The 20,860-nt window shown below is 38.6% G+C and overlaps 1 protein-coding gene across 8 annotated transcripts in view; it reads right to left on the bottom strand.

The window, feature by feature from the left end:
- Positions 1 to 20,860, bottom strand: part of LOC111873291 (regulatory-associated protein of mTOR) — a 121,620-nt gene that overhangs the window by 23,814 nt on the left and 76,946 nt on the right. The window contains exons 22-26 of one of the 8 annotated variants that reach the window (XM_023867880.2): positions 20,504 to 20,668; positions 19,535 to 19,703; positions 14,786 to 14,902; positions 13,654 to 13,914; positions 318 to 1,935 (exon numbers count right to left, since the gene is read on the bottom strand). In XM_023867880.2, coding sequence (XP_023723648.1) covers positions 13,719 to 13,914; positions 14,786 to 14,902; positions 19,535 to 19,703; positions 20,504 to 20,668 — 647 coding nt within the window. In that variant the 3' untranslated portion in view covers positions 318 to 1,935; positions 13,654 to 13,718. Of the gene's footprint in view, positions 1 to 317; positions 1,936 to 1,956; positions 5,159 to 7,855; positions 7,922 to 9,643; positions 11,115 to 13,653; positions 13,915 to 14,785; positions 14,903 to 19,534; positions 19,704 to 20,503; positions 20,669 to 20,860 lie in introns of those variants that run through there. The other 7 variants (XM_023867881.2, XM_023867886.2, XM_033755031.1 and 4 more) reach the window with 7 other exon arrangements.

Here is a 20,860-nt window from a genome sequence, read left to right as displayed (position 1 = left end):
GCAAGTAACAGGAAACAGATGAAGATAACTGATTACTGTACTCGTATCTAGGTACAGTAAGGCACAACAATTGATGTAATCTACTGTAATTTGGTGAGTAGGCCTACCTTTAATATACAGTATTAGTGCGGTGTGTATTGTCAGTGAAAAGCGCTGTAATATGTCTTTGATATTACACATTTGGGCAATTCCACGTTAATGTTACGTTAGTCTGTACTTAACTACGTATTTCACTAAAAAATGCAACATTTTCACTCGGTTTTTGGTAGATTTTTACGTGACTAACATAAGGCTACTGTGGAAGTGCCCATTTCGGTTACAGCGACATTCGTTTATAACGACACTATTTTTAGGTCCCTTTGATGACGTTATAACCAAGTTCTACTGTATATGGTGTTAAATTGTAGAAAATCACACTCATAATAGTCACTGCTGTGATAACCTCCAACTCAGACCACACAGATTATTTTTTTTTTAACATTTTTCTGCTTCTTATCTTTAGCAAAGAGATGTCTCTTATAACAGTTATTACATTTTTAATAATCCTTACACATGCTGTAACACTGAGCCTGGCAGTAAGAGGCTCAAAGACCATGCTACTCTGAAGGCAAGTCTGTTTTTCACTATTGCTTTACATACCTTGAACAAGTGTTCTATATGACATATAGTATGTGTACTTACATTATATAGAGTCACATATGAATCAATCAAATACAAACTGTAACAATGTTACATGTAATAAAATTAAACTGCTGTTATGCTGGACAATGTTTCCGGCATATTAGATTCATTACTAACACTGACTCAAAACTTTCTGTATACTGTTTTCACATTTGCTCTGTGAATACTTGTTACAATTAAGAACCTATTTATTATGGTCTTTTGATTTAGGAATCAGGAGGTTGTGGGTTCACTCCCTAGTCTGTATAACAAGAGTACAAGTTGAACTCCTCCATTCCATAAGTACATGACAGCTACGAGGTTATTAAATGTCAGTAGTGGCACCAGCATTACATTTACTATACTTGCTCTTCAATTTCTCTCTCTTCAGAATTTTCAGGTGTGCCTTTATTTTCTTTCTCTATCTGAAGAGGGAAACTGCCAACTCAGCCTTAAAAATAAATAGGCACCTAAAAACACTCTTTTCTTTTCTAAAGGTTCAGTGTGAAGAATAGCTTAACAGAAGTGTAAATTTTCCTTCCTGCAGCTGCATATTTGTATATGCTCTTCACCTCCATCTTTCAACTTTTCTTTCGGTACCTGGTACTCCATCAAGTGCTGTTTCAGATTATAAAGTGAATTAGCATTAATCACAGGGAAAACAGAATTTCTACACTATATAATGGTATACAATCTATGCCTTTAATGTTCGCACAATAATATAAGTGGACTTATCCCACAGAACATATCTGCCCCAGACCATGAGGATTTCCAGTTATGTTCTTTCATTACTGTTTCAGTGACATGAATTTGTTCAGTGTTTCATGTAAAAAGCTGTATAATCTAAAACGAAGACTGCACTTTGCAGTGTGATTTCAATATAATGGAATTTATGATGTCAGCCATGAATAATACAGAGAAAGCTAACCTCTGTTATCTATGTGGGATAATGTTTTCTCGCATGTGAAATGTAAATCTGTAGCTTTAAAAGTGCAAATTAAAGTAACACACCCACCTAAAAATATATCCCTAGAATATGATTCTAAACACAGTAAAACCTCATTAATGTGTCTAGTATCACCAGATATCATGAAAAGACTGAATAATATGGAGCTTAATATGTAAGATTGCTTCTCATATTTACCGTAACACAAGTTCTTATAAGTTCATAATTATTTTTTATTCCATCCCCTATTTCATTATATACACTGCTATATTACAGTACAGTAAATTCCCAGTTATCCGGTATTCAAGCATCTGAAATTTTCATCCAACCTGCAAAAATTTCAAAGAGAATTTACCATTTATATAAATTTATTCAAAAACAAATTTGCTAAGTGCATACATTGACTCTTCTAGATGCTATTAGCAGCGCTAACCATGATCTGTCCTCAGCAGAGGCCAGAACTGGTCACATTACAGTACATGTATCCAACATCATTCATGACCCATCAATCTATTATATACCTTAGGAAAACTCTGACACAAGAACCAAATCAAAAGTATACTGTTTTGTCTTTATATTGGGTATCTGTAAAAGTCTGTCTCATGCAATCAGCAGATTCACATACCCAGGACACACTATTCCCCATATATGCCAGATAATGGGGAGTTCACTGTATCAAGAGGTATCAAGTTATTACACATCTGACCTGTTTAGAACCTCAAATGATATGCCCTAGTGCTATGTGCTGACAACCTCTTTAAACTGCGTTCTTCTAAACAACACACACAGAATTTTTCCATATTTCTCAGTCAACCTAAAACAAATGAGGTCTTGTCAAGTTTATTATACATTACTACTGTAGTATGAACCACACACTGCAATGAACCGCATAATGTAAACAGCACACATTAACCACTGGCTCCCGACAACATGAAAGAAGAGGGATCTATTCTCTAGGAAAATGGTAACATTATGATACTAACATGGCGAGCCAGTGCAGCAAACACTAGAAGAAATTTGACAAAGCCTAGGCGTGGTCTACTGCAGTAACTAACATGAAGCTACTCACATCTTATAACATTTTGAAAGATCATTTTTAAATATCAAATTGTGGAGTTAGGATCACCTAATTATTAAATTAGGTTTAATGTATAGTTAGTGGCTTTTAACTTTAGCCGCAAGGAAAGGCAAACGCTGTTGTGGAGCACGTGAAGCTGTACGCTTGCTGTGGTGACGTTCTGAGCTACTCCCCGAGCAGAAAACATTACCTACGGAGACCAGGAGTAGTACTATACACCTGACCACACTCCAAGACACTACATTCCAAACTGGTAGTACCCACACTGACATAAGCTGATAAGACTGCTCCCCCCACTCCATGAGAGATGGTATGACCCCTCTACCATGGCTAGAGTTCCAAGGAACTAACAGTATTGTTACATATAAGACTTTTATCATATGTACTACTTTTATTCTTATTTTATTATATTTTATTGTTAATTTTAACCCAAGTCTCTTACAAGTTTTGTCTAGTTTGTGAATTCAATAGGAACTAACTTGTATGAGCCATTTATAAAAATCAGAAAGTTAACATTGAAGTTTGGTAAGAGTATGTGAGAAACCTGTAGCACCTGAAGATGACCCATTTGAGGTTGAAACATGTAGTGTGTGCTATATACATAAATAAATAATAAAGTATTGCGTTGACAGTAAAAATTATATATGTTCAATTAATTTTTAGTACTGAGGTTTCAGAGTGATTGAAGGTGAAATAACAAATAGATTTCATAGTGATTTGAAGTGCTAGTTTCTGTGTTGAGATCCACTGCCAGGAGACAACTAGTGAAGATGGAGAATCCAAGTGCGTGTGCAACGGTGAACTGAAAGTGTGTAGAATAGTGATAGCATTATAATTTAGTGTGATCAAGAGAACTTGTAACCGAACTAGAACCTGTCATGCATACCCCATACACGTGACAGCATTAATAAGGCTTTACTGTACTTATGAAGAAAGTGGCAATGGCATACACATTACTGGATCTAAGTGTTGATATTAAATACAGCTAACTGTATACAATGAAGCTAATTACAACTACAAACTTTTATGAACAGGTATATAATCTTGTACAGACTTCAACTTATAAGTCAGAATGTATTTCAATATGCCATTACAAAATTTTCTTAAAGGAAACATAATTGTAGAGCTCAATATAACAAAAACAACTTCTGGTTAATGCAACTCTGAGCAGCTTTGTGAGAGGTGTTTCGTAAGGAACTACTCACACAATTTCAGTCCCACTTTATGATCATGACAGGGTAAACAATTTGTGTGCCTGGCATGATACAGATGCAGCTCAGTGACATCACTACAGTGTGACAAGTTCTGGCTACAGGAACCTTTCTACTTATGTACTATGCGACTGCAGCTTTAACATGCTACTCTGCATTATGGCATATATTAAACTTAAATACTGCATATGCTGTATAAATGCAATGAAATGAAACAGGAATTTTTAAATTTTGTTGCACTGTGGTTTGCATCAATCATATTTCTTTTTGTGTTATGTGAACTGAGGTTTACCCACTTCTTACAAAAATCTACATTCATATGTGACAGGAGACTGTTTATGATTGACTGTGTGCATATATGTGATGCACTCAGAGAGGACGTAATTAGTCTGTCACTGATAGATGGCATTAAACATCACACAGCCTTGACATGTATGTGCTTTCACATCTAGGACAGATAAAAGGAAGAGGAAAGAAATACAGAAAGAAAGAAAGTAGGTGATAAAGTTTGTATGACACTTCCCACTGACTCTTCAATGGGCCTCTTCAACTAGTGTTTAATACTGAACTACTGCATTATTTAGTCCTTGTAATATGACAGTTTAAAAATTAGAATTCATGGTTAAAATAGCATGGAATGCAGACTAGCAAGTTTATTAACATGATTTCATAAATCTCCACTTTATGACACATTTTTTCCAAAGAAACTACACATTACCAGTAATTCAAATATGCAGGATATTTTTACATTACGGAAGTAACTACATCATATTATTCTCATCAACTATTAAATCAAAACAGGCAACGGATTTCCTCAGTACACAAACCCAGATAACATGGTTTCACATTTTGCATTCATTTTGAATCAATAGTGACAGCTAACAAATAAATTCCATGGAGAAGTGTCATTCCTAAGAAGCTAATAATTGCTCAGCTTGCCAAGAAATGCCTTGCTATTATCAAACCTGAAGGTTTATTACTGTGTTCAGAAGAGCTTATCACTGGACCATATTCTGAGAGAGATGAATTTAGTCCATATGCTTGCACCCTGTTTATTAAAGATCCACTTTAATATTAACGTTTTGTTTGCATTTCTCATTTCTTCTGTACATGCTAGATACCCCATCCTTGTTATCTTTGTCTTATCCTTTCATATTTTATTGAAGGGTAAAATTCATTAAGCTCTTCATTATTCAGTTTTCTTTCAGCTTCCTTTTCCTTCCCTTGGGTTCAGATATTCTTCTTGGCATCCTGTAATTAATGCTGATTCTAAGTGAAATAGCATATGTTCAGAGTATCATGTTGCTTATGAAAACAGCTTGTTATGTGGCACAAAAGAAGCCTACAGCTCAGTATCTTCTGTCATATACTGATTTATGGTCTGTAGACAAATTCACGTGGCAGTCAAGGATCTATATCAGGTGTTACCAGAAGCATATTAAGCAAGCATTAACAACACACAGTACCACTGTAACATAAAGCTTTGTATATTATGGCTGTGAAGACCAGGCATAACAGTTTTATCATTTTGTCTTGCTTTAAAGCTTTAACATATAAAGTACCAAAATGGTACAATAGTGCATTTATCCAAACAGAAGCCATACAGAAATAAGATATATCCAGTCTTGAAAAGCCAACAAGAATGGAAGGGTATACCTCACTTTGGTGTAAACCGAGCTTCCAAGTGTCCCTTCGTGGTTCTGAATCTTTCACTGGTGTTCATTTTATGTAGAGAAATTTGCCTAGCTAGCTAGCAAAAACTATAAATTGATTATTACACAATATATCAATTATGTCTGTGCAACCACCTGTTAGACATTATTGCCATACTGGTAGATCTTGACACATAAAACTAATTCAAGTGAAACTGATGGCGTGCAAACTCATATTACAATAATTTATAAAATTCATAAAAACGCTTATTCTAATGAATACTTATAATATCCAAAAATGGTTGAAATACATAAATGTAAGTTCATCTCTTGACTTTCAATTATACAGGATGTCCCAGGAGTTTGGTGCCATACTTCAGGAGCATACTGATGGTTCCCTATAGAATAGCTTTGAAACAGGAACCCAGCGCTAGGTAAAGTAAAGTAAAGTAAAGCTATCCCTGTAACAGACCGTGAAGGCCCATAGGGTTATGAGTTGTTAAGGGTCACACATTACCTTGACAATTGGCTCAAAGATGTCAGCCTTACGCGCCGGCCGCGCTTCTCTCTCCAGGAAAACGATTTAATTAATTCCTGGTATTGATTTCTGTTAGAGGCTGAGTAAACCCCAGGGCCTAGTGCGGCTGGAAGGATTAGGTCAATTGAAAAAAATCCAATGACCTCATCGGGACTTGAACCCGCGACCTTCCGGCTTGTAGCATAGTACCTTAACCACTACACCACCACGTACCCCACTGTCTGGGCGGGCATCATTGGTGATCACTTGATTGGGCCTTTCCTCCTATCACCGCAACTCAATGGGCCCTTTTACAAGGTGTTCCTGGAACATATCCTTCTGACCTTGCTAGAAGACGTGCCACGGATTGTGTGGAGGTAAATGTGGATACAGCATGACACTTCAGCATTGTATCACGAGACTACCTGGATGCTGCTTTTCATGGTCAATGGATAGGAAGAGGAGGCCCAGTGCCTTGGCCACCCCGATCTCCAGACTTGACACCTCTGGACTATTGTCTGGGGCCATGTGAAAAGCTTCATCTATGACACACCTGTGGATAACGAATTTGAGCAGTTGGCCAGAATACTTGTTGCATGTGACATGATCTGTGAGACACCTGGAATATTTGAAAGGATGTGCTAAAGTTTCTTTCGTCGATGTTAACGCATGCATTGAAAATGGAGGGCACCAATTCCAACATCTGCTCTACCAGGCGAGTCTTAAGAGTTTGGAGGGGGAAATATGCCTGTGCATGCTCTTCGACATTGAGGTGCCAAGTTTAAACAAAATGATATTAAATGCCGCCCTAGCACTGCTATTTTACGTTTGCGGACATGGGTTCCTATTTCAAAGTTGTTCTATAGGGAACCCTCAATACGTTCCTGAAGTATGGCACCAAACACCTGGGACACCATGTATACAATACAGTATATTTGTATGGTTCAAATAATTATGTGGGTACAGCAATATTTCTCTTTCTTTGGACTAGTTATCACAGGGATATGTACAAAAAAAAATCAACATTCTCGTCGTCATTATTAGCATTATCGAATCGAAGAGTTATGGATTTTCTTAAACTCACTACTCATAATCAACTGCTAATTAGGTTCATTTATTTACGAGTGAAAGTCTTACCCACATTTCATTCATAATTCACTGCGTGTACAGATGTGAGAATAAATGCATCAACTCATATCAAACTGCAGTAACAGACCAACATACGTTGCTCTATATATGCCATGACTGTAATACATGCACCTTTTGGCATTACATATGTAAGAAATGGTTGTGACACAGCCATTATACTTCACTACTAGCCATAAAACACATTATGGTAGTGATACATATATTGTAAATGAGCCCACAACTGCCATTCTAGTCTAATCAAATGAACAGATATAAGTTACCACTCTAATAATGAAAGTAACTTTTTATAACATACATATATACATCTGAAGTTCCCACACTTATGACATTATACTGATAGCACAGGTCATGTTTGTTACACAATGACAAATCAAGAACATGGAATGACTTTCACTCGAACAATGTTACTTTGTTCAGATTTAGTATATACGGTATTTTGTCTTCTCCAACAGGGGGAAAATTCTGAAGATGTTAATCCATATTGCTCTCCTATTTTGCTTTTTGATGAGCTGCTGATTTTACATAGATGTATTATTTCAAGTTTTATATTCAAGTCTAAGCTCTGCTGTTTTGTTGCTATAATTAGGGTTCTTCTAAATTTTGTAGTTGGTGCCAGCTGAAGCACAGTAGTTGTTTGATGGGGACCAAGACCTTAAACATGCGCCTGTGTAGCTGTGTTCTGGCATCATCATCCAGCATTAGTGGAAGCTCAAGAGAAGGAGAAACCATGTGACAAAGTGGGAAAGATACTGCACACTGCCTCCATGAACTAGGCAATAAAAATACAATGAAACAACCCACTGGACTGATGAGGAAATTCAGAGGGTATCATGTGATGTATATTTCTCAATCGTTAAAACTTGCGGGGGGTAAGCTGCTCTCAGATTCTGGAATGAAAGCTCTCTCCTAGACAGGGGTAGACCAGAGAGGGTGGTTAGATGGGACTTTATGGACTGCAAGTCATAACTTGAGAAGCAAAGATGCAAGTATAGTTGAGAAGCCTCTAGCAAAAGAACCACTTGAGAGACAGCCATATAGATGGGAAGAAACCATTAATAAGAATCTGAAGGTTTTAGTAATGCAGACAGGTTACGTATTGAGTCCTGTGATAGATTTTGTGTTACAGAAGTGCTGAACTTTTGGATTCTATTTACCTGCACCACGAAAGAAATACCTTCAATTCTGACATTGTGTGCACAGAAAACAAACTACCCTACTTCCCAATCAAATTAGGTTTCAGAAAAAAAAAACTTTGTATAATTTAAAAAAAGCCAGGTGAATAAGCCCCCCCCCAAGGACCATCTTCTACAGCACTGTAATATCTGAAAATCAACATTTTAAAAAAATAACAAATATTTAATTGCAAATTTAACATAATCCTACATTTGGGGGAAACCTCATTTTGTATTCTGATAAATACTTCATTAAAGCAGGAAACTTTGCTTAATGGCAATCAAAACAATAATTTTGGCACTGAAATTGCTATTTTGAGTGATCACTTAACACCAATCAAATGAAGAAATACAATGTTTCAAATAACTTTTACTTGTACTAATCACAGACATTTGATACAGACAATTTTGGATCAACTTATCTTAATATCATGAAGCAGAAACTTCATTCCTTTTCCAGTCTTCAAAATAATAAGATCAAGCCACAAGTTCTACTACTGACTTCACGTTGGAGAGTTTCAAAGTTTTCTATTACATTGGTTTCCATTACTTGTTTAGGCAGAAGCCTTCCTTCTGTCATGGTGCTGGGATGGACCTAAATCTCAATTGCTTCTGATGATACAGCCCAGATATCTGGATTTGATAAAGAGGCTGCTGATGATCTGGAGCTGGATGCAGTGTTCCAAGTTGATGCTGTGCCCCACCAAGCCCAATTTGTCCAGACGAACTAGACATACATGCTAATGGTGCTCCTTTATCCTAGTGTTGATCTAACAGCCTGTTTGTCCAATGCAGACCTGACCACACCCACAGGGTATACCATGTATTTCTGGTGTCTTCGATTATTTATCATCCTTGAACAGCCAAAGGAAGCTAGACTTTCCTCAGCACGATATCCTATGATTTTTTGCCACCACTGCAAGATTTCCCCCTACAGCAAGTATTCTGATGGATGGTACATAAAAAGGGGAAGGGGGAACTATGTTGTACAAATCTTGTGGTTTGTGTCCATGTAATTCTTCCAACAGCTTTTCCATTCATCCACTGTTTCAAGATTTACATTTCTGCTCTGTCTGGGTTCTGTCATATGATTTTATGCTGTATTTTGAACCTATCTATCCAGCCAATGTCAGCAGTGACATTACCTACCCCCAGTCTGTGCACTAAGATATAGCACCTTCTGTTTCAGCTGAGGGCCACTCACTTTGACAGTGCACATGCAGACCTGGTTAAACCACACAGCAAGTGAAATCTCCAATTCAACTAATAGGAATGGAGAAATTTTCTTCCTTGGAAAGGCCCACACTGAATATACGACTTCTCCATTTAGGTATGATTTATCATTACTGCATGCAATGCTGATATTTCAAGGTCTATCAGTGATGTTAATTCAACATAAGTATGCTTGTATGCATATCACTGTGTGCCATAATATGTATTTTGTCCTTAATACTGAATGCCCTTCATTTTCTTGACTGTTCATCACACAGGCCTAAATCCATTTACAGCCATGGCAATTACTTATTGATAATACAGTATATCCTTCCTTGACTTAAAGGACTAACTGGGGAGGGGGGTGTCCAATATTCCCAAATGTCTGTAAAATAGCATCTGTATGAAACCAAAAGTCCATTAAGTAACAAGTGATGTATTCTGAAGCAAAACACAACCTGTATTTATGTGAAATATGAAAAATTTTGCTATTACATATCATGCATTAGAAAATAACAATACATAATAATAAATTATTCATCTCTCATTTAACAATCCAAAAACAAAATAAACGATATGTAGTCTATTCAGAAGAGGAATCACTTTGCTCCTCTTCCATGTTTGTTGCCAGTCCTGGCAAGAGGGTGACACCATTAGCCGAGGAGGTGCTAGGCTGAGGTGACACATGTTTTGGTTGGCTAACTGGCTTGAAGAAAGCATCCAATTTCAATCGCGTTTTTGAAGTTTGGGGCCTCTGAATAATAATCTCTGTCACAGCTCAGAAATGGGATTAATGTGGCTGAAATTCAGGATCAGATGATGAATCAATAAAGGGGATCAAGTCGTCTTGATGAGATTTTAAATCAGTGGCCCTTCTTCTTCTTCTTCCTCCTCCTCCTCCTCATCATCATCATTTTCTTTGTCCATTTTATTGTGAGCCAAAACTTCTTCATTTTCTCCGTTATCACATACATACATACATATACTTTGTGAAATATGTTGCCCTTGTGTCTTCATTTTTGTCAGTTTCATCTTCCGATACAATTGCCTCCTCCAAGAACATTTTCCTGTATAGCTGTTTTGTTGCAAGTATCATCTTGATCCAAGTGCTGGATGATGGATGTCATATTTTTCAGCAGAAACATATACCTAGAATTTCCATCTTGAGTGCATTAAACACTCTCAGCTGGATGGTCACAAGCACTGTCTAACACAAAAAGAGGTTCTACATTTTGTGGTGGTATGCCCAGGACAACTTAATATGCCTGACACAAAATGTTCAAAAAGTAATTGTGAAAAATGGCCAATGTAAACCATGTTTATTTTTTAATAATGATATATGACAGGTAGTTGTTTCACATGATCTTGCAGGACTCTTCGGAGGAATGACATGCCAACAATAACTGGCATTAATCGATGTGAACCATCAGTGTTTGCATAAAGTAGTGCCAAGATCCTCTCCTTGATTATTTTCCTCCCAGGAGTCGACATTTCATGCTTGTAGGTCTGGGTGTTTTCTGGAAATGAATGCCATAAACAAACCAGTCTCACCCACATTGTAGATTTGAGACTTTAAAAAATTCTTGTCATCTACAATTTTAGTCAGTTTTTATCTAAATGGTTCTGTTTCCTCCATCAGGGCACTCAAAGCTTCTCCATTAGTTCTTTTGTTCATAATCCCATGCCGTTTACAAAACTGCTGAAGCCACCCATTACTCACTTTGAAACTGATTTTCATGTGATTTGCTAGCATGTTTGGTGCAGGTTTAAACTCTGCCTCTCGTACCCATCAACATTGCAATAACATGGTTGCATACACCATTTCAATATAGCATCTTCCAGTGAAGATTCTTATGCCATTTTCATGTTTTCTTAGTTTATATGGAGCATTTGCATCACAGTAAAACACTTTTTTTAACATATACGTGGTGTGTTCAAAAAGTATCGAACCTTTGGTCAGCAGAAATACATTTATTGATTTGGAGGTACAAAACCCTAATCCCCTTCAAAGTAGTCTCCTTGGTAATGCACACACTTCTCCCAGCGCTTCCGCCATTGTTGGAAACACTTCTGGAACGTGTCTTTTGGAATGGTGATCAGCCAGGCTGTCATATTCTTCATGATGTCTTCTCTTGACTCAAATCGAGTTCCTTTCAGCGGCATTTTCAGCTTGGGAAATAGCGAAAAGTCACACGGAGCCTGACGAACCACAGGATGTGTTTGGCGACGAAAGTCTAAATCAGATGTGCAGAATGGGCGGGTGCGTTATGATGGAGCTGCCAAGTTTTTGCTGCCCACAGATCCGGTTGTTTGCACCACACAGCATCACGAAGGTGACGAAGGACCTCCTGGTAGTATTCCTTTGTGATGGTTTGGCCTTGTGGTGCGTACTCATGATGCACAACCCCACGGGAGTCGAAGAAAACGGCCAACATCACCTTGACATTGCTGCGGAACTGCCGTGCTTTTTTTGGCCTCGGGGATGTCGGATATTTCCACTGTGACGACTGCATCTTGGTTTCTGGGTTGTACCCATGAACCCACGACTCATCGCCTATGATCACGGTGTTCAGAAAGTTGGGGTTACTGTTTGCATTGTCCAGCATGTCCTGTGCGATTTCCAGACGGCGTTGCTTCTGCTCCATTGTTAGCATTTCGGTACAAATTTCGCAGACACTCTCCTCATGCCCAAATCCTTGGTCAAAATTGAATGTACCAATCCAGTGCCTACCCCTATCTCTTTCGCAAGTTCTCAGACTGTGATATGACAGTCCTCCATGACCAAAGTCCACACTTACTCAATGACATTCTCATTTCGACTTGTTGAGTGTCTGCCTGAACACGGTTTGCTGTCCACTATGTGCGGCCATCTTTGAAGAGGTTGTACCACTCCTTTATCCATGAGTTGCTCATGGCATCATCCCTGAAAGCCTGTTGAATCTTGGGAATGGTTTCCACTTGGGTATCGCCAAGCTTTTGGCAAAATTTGATGCAATATCGCTGCTCATGTTGTTCCATCATTTTACACCTTACTGGAATCTGACAAGCGCTCACTACACATCCTCACTCATAGGCCAACTGCCAGCGATAGATGCTTTCTGCGGGCGGGAAAAAATTCACGACTGCGCATGAATGTCCCCTCCACATCTCCACTGACGGGAGCCTCCTGCGCTTCATTGGTTTACGCGGGAAAAAAGAAGGTTCGATACTTTTTGAACACACCACGTATTTTACTTTGCAAATATTTGACAATTTTTTTCTTCACATCATATTTCTCTCTCTCTCTCTCTCTCCTCTAGCGCATGGATGCACCAACACGCATGATAGTTCGATTCTAATTTTTGTTTTACACTCAAATTTGTCCTTTTTATTTTTTTGGTCCATGGTGTATTAATTAAAGAAAAAGTATTTGTAACACAGAACAAACCAAACAGAGCATGACAAATATTTTATATGTGATATAATGATATATGTACTGGATACGCTTTACATTCACAGCATAACTAATGAAGTACACATACATGACATCAACCAGACTATTAAGGGGGATGTACTGACATATCAACCAGAGAATAATTGGAAAGTACTGAAGAATTTTGTCCGTTAAATCCCAAATTCATTAAATCAGAGCCTGTTAAACTGAGGATTTACTGCATGCACATTGCTAATGATCACCAGAGTGTAATTTCAACTTCATTTCTAAAGATGGCTGGGATCGATGAAAGAACTGCATCTGTCAAGATTATAAGCTGTTAAACACCTTGCAAATCAACTGGTTGTATATGCTGCCTGTAACTAGTAAATAACGAAGCTATATTAGAAACTATAATATCAGAAAGCACACTGTCTTGCCTTCATGTGACTAGTTATGAACCACTGTTCAACAGTGCTACGTAACACATATTACAAATGTATCATTTATCAAATATCTAAATCATAATTGGTTGCAGAATACATTCTATATTGCAATTTACCATGGGAAAGACAAATATAAAACCACCCTGTAATATTCATAGGTGCAACAACTGTAATATTTATCAGCAATTTAATGCTTACCTGTTACCAGTCCCCCCACTGTCTCACCACAACTGTATGGCTACAGGGGAGACCTGATTGGCAGGTCATCTCTTCGGGTCAATTGAATATACACTGATAGAGCTGTCCATGCTTCCTGCTGCCAGGCACACTCGGTGTGGATGGAATGCCAGACAACTAACAGGACCAATCCTTGGCCCCATGAAACCTTCATGATATTTTATCGTGTTAAGGGCTGACCCCTCCATATCGTAGATAGTTATGTACTGGTTCACAGAGCCACTGAAAAAATCAGATCATCAAATATCATCTTCATGAATAAGGTCATTTGCCCTGTTCTGGCTTCCAAACATAACACTCTAACTATGAAATGATTAAAACTAGCTGTCCACTGCATCCATGACTTTCCTTGGTCTCTCCTTCCTCTGGATTGGTGGCCCTAGGACACAGGAATATTCCATTCTTCCAAAATGTTCTGCCCATCTTAATTGATATCAGTTGTTCTTATATTTGCATTTTATATTTATATTTATATTATATTTTATATTTGCATTTGCATTTCACATGTCCGCACCAAATTAATGATGAAGTAGTTGGCATCCAGTGACTGCTTGCAGAAAATAGTAGGGGGAAAAAAAAACTAATGATTTTTGTTTGCAAGTGAACTATACCGACCAAGCGACTGTTGTTCTTCAGTGAAGTTTAGTGTCAACTTTTGTAGATAGAGGGTGTCACATGTTCAGTGCAACGAATACCCATGGCTGTTAATTTCGGTTTTCCAGACCAGAGCCGCTATTTCCTTGAAACAGCTCCTCAAATATCATCACGAGTCTGACTGGACCCCGTTCCAGACCCACTATTTCTCAGAAAAAATATGGTTGCGCCGGGAATCGAACCTGGACCTCTGGATCTGTAGCCAGGAATGCTGACCACTAGACCACAGAGGTGGTCGCAGAAAATAGTATATACTATTAAATACTGGCACAAAGAATAGAATAAAGATATTTGAAAAGAGCTAAATTTAATTTTGTCAGAAAATGCATCTTACTTATAAATTACAATTTATTTGCATAGAGATATTGGGTTATACACCATCGTCAGAATCCTATAGTAACTACTTACAATTTATTTCATAATGAAACTTTTAACATACCAAGCAAATGTGTCAGCAGCTGTGTGAACCGCCATGGCTGTCATTCCCTGAGATGTTTCAAAAGTTGCCACTGAAGAATTCATCCGAAGGTCAAACAACTTTACATCCCCGGCCATGCTAGAACAAAAGTGGGTCTTGAAATAATAAATGGGCTAAGTTCAAATATCAACTGTGAAGATTAATACAGAAAAGAACTGCATAACATATGAATCACATAAAACTGCCAGTCAGGTAGTGATGTGAAATTTCCTACATTTGTGGTATTCAGTACTCCTGTAAATTTAACTCTTCCGGCCCATGTTACAATTCTGTACGTCCTATTGAAACTTAACACATAAGTGAGTGTTGTCCAAAGCACCACTTCAAAATAAAGAATGATTAATTAAAAATAACTTAATACCCATGTATTTATCGTCCATCAATATTGCAACACTTGTTTATTCACTACTTATTTTAATTTTAGTTTAACATTATGAGCTTTGACACTACATGTTTCGGCCCCAAACGGCCATCTTCAGCTGTCTTGATGTTACAAATATTTTATTAAATTATATTAAAACTGCTACACTGTCTTAGTCCATGTTAAATCACATGATGTAGTTCTTTTTTCAAGGTAAAACCAGATAAAATCCTTTAAAATTTCTATTATACCCACGTTATCTTTATGCATTTTTTATTTCACCTCACAAGGGGTGTCGTCCATTGTTATTAATGTATGTCTGTCCAAGGTGTTTTTTCGGCAGCTTGCCCCTCACATTCATAGCCTACTTTTCAGTTATGACTGCCATATGCCCCTGGTTTGTGTGTTTCCTCCACAGCGTGTGATGTTGTCTTTACTAGTGAGGGACAAGCTGCCTAAAAAACACCCTGGACAGACATACATTTATGAACAATGGACGACACCCCATGTGAGGTGAAATAAAAAGTGCACCAAAATAACGTGGATATAATAGAAAATTTATAAAGAATTTTATCTGGTTTTACCTTGAAAAGAGAACTACAGCGTGTGATTTTAACATGGACTATGACAGTGTAGCAGTTTTAATGTAATTTAATAAAATATTTGTAACATATCAAGATACCTGAAGATGGCAGTTTGGGGCCGAAACATATTGTGACATGTTGCGCAATGGGGGACAACCCCTCCCTACCCAGCAGTGATGTGATGGGTGAGTCAGCGCTCTGCCCCCCCCCCCCCCACTGTGACATGGCATGCAACGCCGCTGTCGACACGGCGTCAGGCAACAGTGGTACCGACTACGTAACAGGCAAGCGCTGTGACTATATAAGAGAACTACACTGCCTACAAAGCGAGTTGAAATGTGGCTGTCACCGAGTGCAGTTGAAGTTAGTTAAGGGCATCAGTCGCCAAAGACAGTCCTCCAGTCAGCAGAGAACAAGTTAAAAGTGTATCAGCTGCCGAAGTGAGTTCTCAAGTCAGCAGTGAATGAGTTCTCAAGGCAGCAGCCTACGAGTTGAGTTGGAATCTAGCCAGCAGCGAGCCGTTAGAGTTGAGTTGGAAAATAGCAGCCGTCGCGGAAAGAAGAAACGGACGCGTGTGATAATCAGTGATAGTATGTGATAACGGAATAATAATTGGGAGTGTGTGATACAGTGACACTTTTATAGCTCTCGTATCGTAATTAATACGTGTATACTACTGAGGACAGAGTGAATTGATTATCGTGAATAGGGTTATAAATTGTGAAACCCCGCAACAGTGTTGTAATCAATTGTAGTTACAACTTGTAGGTTGTTAAATAAACCAATTAACAATCTGAACGGCGTCTTCAGTAACGAAACACGTTGCATTGGTGTCAGAAGTGGGACTGGGACTTACACATGTGATCAACAAGATTCGAACTTAAGAACACGTCACATTTGGTGTCAAAAGTGGGATACGAACTTGAACACACCTCAACGAATTATACTGCTACAAAATGGAGAAACAAGATATGGAAAAATTATTCCTAATGCTGGCAAGATGGGAGGCGATGGCAGAGGCCAATCGAAAGAAAGACAAAGAAGATTTAATGGCCAAATTAGACGCCTGGGGAGAAATGTTGGATGCAGAGACAAAAGCTACCCAAGCAAGAATGAGAGCCATCGAAGCAAGGACAGCCGCCATGAGAGAGAAGAGGTTGCAAGCCAATATGGATGCCTGGCAGAAAGAGATGACGGCCTGCCGAGAAATGACAGAGGTGCATCTAGAAAAGGAATTAAAGATGATAGCCTACCAAGAGATGGAGGTACGTCTAGAAGAGGTCCCAATCGTGATAATGGTTGGAGTGACGACGGCCTGCCAAGAGATGGAGGCACACCCAGAAGATGAAGAGCCGGCCTCAGTGGACATGAAACCTGAGGCGACCGACCTACGAGAGGTACCCGTACAAGACGCCAAAGTAATGCTGGTCAGAGAACCGAAGAAGAAACAGTGTAGGGACCGAAACAAGAGAAATATGAAGAATCCGACATGGGAAAATTGTGAACCCCAGAATAAATTGGCCGTCGTCCGCAGGAAGGAGTCCCGCCGTGCAACAGTGGCATGGCTCAGGAGGAACATCTTCAGGAAATGTCGGACCCGAGGAGATTATGAATCCCGAATGAATTTGGCTGCCATCTGCAGGAAGACATCCCGTCGCGCGACAGTGGCACGATGTCGGAGAAATGCCTTCAAGAAGGAAACTCCCCAGGGAAACTTTGGATTCCGGAGAAAGGACTTGGCGCCACGGTCTCGTGCCAGCAAGTGGCGGGAAGACCAGGAGGAACGACGACGTTGGCAAGTGCGGACCACATCGGAAGTGCTGTTACGCCGACATAAAGAATTTCTCAGAGAAGACATACACAAGGATTGGACATTGTGGTGGGGTCGACCCCCTCCGAAATGGAAAAAAATGGAATAGTACACAGGAGGAACCGGTAACGCAGAAGTAACGGCCTACCGAGGAAGAGTTCATGTGCGATGAATGCAATTTTTTATGAACTAAATACATAAGTGCCAATTACAGTGGCTGCACAGTCTAAGGCATGGATTGTCTTTGCTCGCTTGAACACTGGGATCATGGGTTCGAATCCCACTTAAGGCATGGATGTCTGTGTGTGTGTGTGTGTTGTCCTGTGAGTAGGTAGCGGTCTTGTGATGGGCTGATCACTCATAAAAGGAGTCCTATCATCTGTCCAAAAAAGATTATGAAACTGAAGAAGAGGCCAGGGTCAAACAAAGGGCTGTACAGCCACTGATGAATGAATGAAAGTACACAAGAAAGAAGATAGTTACTTTGAATATAAAGATCATTAAATTAGATATTTTCTCTTTTAAGTCTGAAATGTGACTGATGAGAAAAAGGCTTTGTGTATTTTAAATAGAATCAGTACATAAACTCCCACTAAATGTTCCTCAGTTCAAAGCTTTCCCTTATTTAATGTTCATTGTCAATGATTTCTAGTCAACAATCTGGATTAAATTACTTCCATTTAAGATTTTCCTCAGTTCCGCAATCAAATGAACTGCTCCCTAAAGAAACCTTAAATGGAGGTTTACAGTTTTTTAACAGTTTTCAGCAATCCATCTGATGGAAATTCTGCATTTAAACATACAAAATTTGAAAAGTGATGTACAAGATAATATACTGTAACGTGCTATATGTTGTCCATTGCTGAGCAATGAAACAATGGAAATTGTTGAGACCATGGTGTAGGAATATTCATAGCAATGAGTGTTCATTGCATAACAATGCTCGGTAAACACCCCTTCCCGCTAGGCTGTGACGTCACGCAACAGAGGAGTCCATGCAGTGACTGTTGCTAGGCAATCGGTAAACACGATTACTGTGTGTTCAGTGCGGAAGCTACATAATGAGAGTACTTGTCAGTGTTGAGGCAGTTACGAGTATGGAGCAGTTGAGAGCAGTGGAAGCAAGCGAAGTGGATCGAGGAATACAGAAGATTGCCTGTGAGGATGTCAACGGTGATTTAGAAGACTTCATGTGTGCAACGGTGAGTGCAGCAGTGGATTATGAGGTGTATGTAAATCAGCAATAGCGCTGTGATTTGAGTGTAACTGAGTGAGTGCGTGTAACCAAGCTGTGAATAAATCCAATCATCCAAACTAGAACCCGCCATTTCGTCACCCGTAACCCCCCACATGTGCCAATACTATGTATCAAAATTCTGATAGGTAATATACTCCAAATACAATTAAATACATGCAATGGAATTTCCATGCAATCATGTTGAGTATATTAAGAGACATATCTAGTTTGCTACCATATTATTTTAATAAATCAGTTTTGGAATATAAGCATAAGAAAATCAGATGGAAGAAATCTGCTGAGAGGACAATTTAGAAATGATGCCTGTTCATCTCATAACACTGCACATAGGTACACACTGATAACAGTAATGTTCCTATCACATCACAGCCTTATTTTAACCTTTATCACCTGTGCGTCCCATAACATTGTCAGGGCATGTGTCAGTCGAACAGGCCTTAACAGGCCTATTGTATTATTTACAATACAAGTTTCATTATTGCCAAGTTAAAATCTGATCACGAGGCCACAGCATAAGGAAATTTACGTTCCTTATTCAAGGATGATAAAGGTTAAGTAAGAAGGACTGTTTTGAAAAATCTTTATTTCTTCATTCATTTCAGTGTCCTCTTGCCTTAAAGCCTACATATGATTTGTTTAATAATCAGAATTACAAAAACCCAACTAATACATGAAGAGATTTATAGATGGTTCTTACCATCCACTAACAGCCTTCCCACTGCCTTGGGGATTAGTGCGAAGGTTAACATCTACAACCCATACTGAATGTTCCCTCCATGTCATAACCCGTGCCTCCTGAGGTGACAAACGGCGATCAAACAATCGTACTGAGCCATCTCCACATCCTGCGACCATCAGATGGGATTCTGAAAAACATGATGACACTAGCAGATCCATACACTCTGTTTCTAAATACTTCTTGCTGCACATTGTTTTTTCTTGTGAGCCATTTTCAGCAAAACTACCTAAATAATTAATTCCGTGTAGTAAAGTCTTTCTTGAGAGGCTAAAAGTCACTTGCCATGTCACCTCTTATGGAAAGCAAAGATTCATTACAATGTTCACTAGAGCAACACGTATCAACATGACCAATATCTGAGCATCAAGTTTCCAACCATTTTAAATTAATACAAAACTGATAATTACAGAGTACAAATGATACAGGAAGTCAAAAACTCTCTAGACAGACATCTTTTCAGACACTCCCCTACAATTTAGCACAGTAATGGTCATAAACATGGTCGTAAATATATATTTTTATTTTTTTAATGTTAACATTTAATAAACATGCACACATAAAGATACAGACTATTCATACAGTGGGATTCCTACATACTCATAATTATACAGTACCACATAAATCAGGAGGCTGATATTATTGAGGGGGTGAGAAACATGGACAGTGTGCCTGGAGATGGAATGAGGGATTATTGTTATTAGAGTTGCATTAATTTAAATGTGCATTTTTAAGAAAGGCAGCCACTTATTATGGATTCCCTTATTCAGGGTCAATTTTAGATTTTTCTTAGTTTTTTGGCTATAATCCAGTACCCTGTACATACTTAAATGGGAAATTTTACATAGTGATAAACAAATGATGAGTAATCATCAAAGAATAAAATCCAAATCCAAATATTCAGAAGAATTCTTTGACATGTGACTGTACCTGAAATATCAGTGGAAATGCTTGTGACACAGCAGTCAGCACCAGTTGGAATGTCCTGCACTTTGAGTTCACTCTCTGCATCCCATATCCTGATTATTCTCACATCACCTGTCACTACAACATTCTGTGTTCGCTGCTCCCATAACACAACTGCACCAGCACCAGCTAAATTAACATGTCATACCGAAGTATTATGCAAATGCCCAAAACTGTCATTCAAGTGATAAACATTTAACACACATGTGCCTGATATATGAAATAAATTCAATACAGGTACAGGTTAAGTGTAACATCATTATTAACAGCATAAAATTAGTAACAGGAGACAGATTCAAAACCCAAAGTCTCAATACAAGG

The sequence above is a fragment of the Cryptotermes secundus genome, unplaced genomic scaffold (assembly GCF_002891405.2).
Source record: "Cryptotermes secundus unplaced genomic scaffold, Csec_1.0 scaffold131, whole genome shotgun sequence".
NCBI classification, from domain to species: domain Eukaryota; kingdom Metazoa; phylum Arthropoda; class Insecta; order Blattodea; family Kalotermitidae; genus Cryptotermes; species Cryptotermes secundus.
This window is presented reverse-complemented; position numbering and strand designations above follow the sequence as displayed.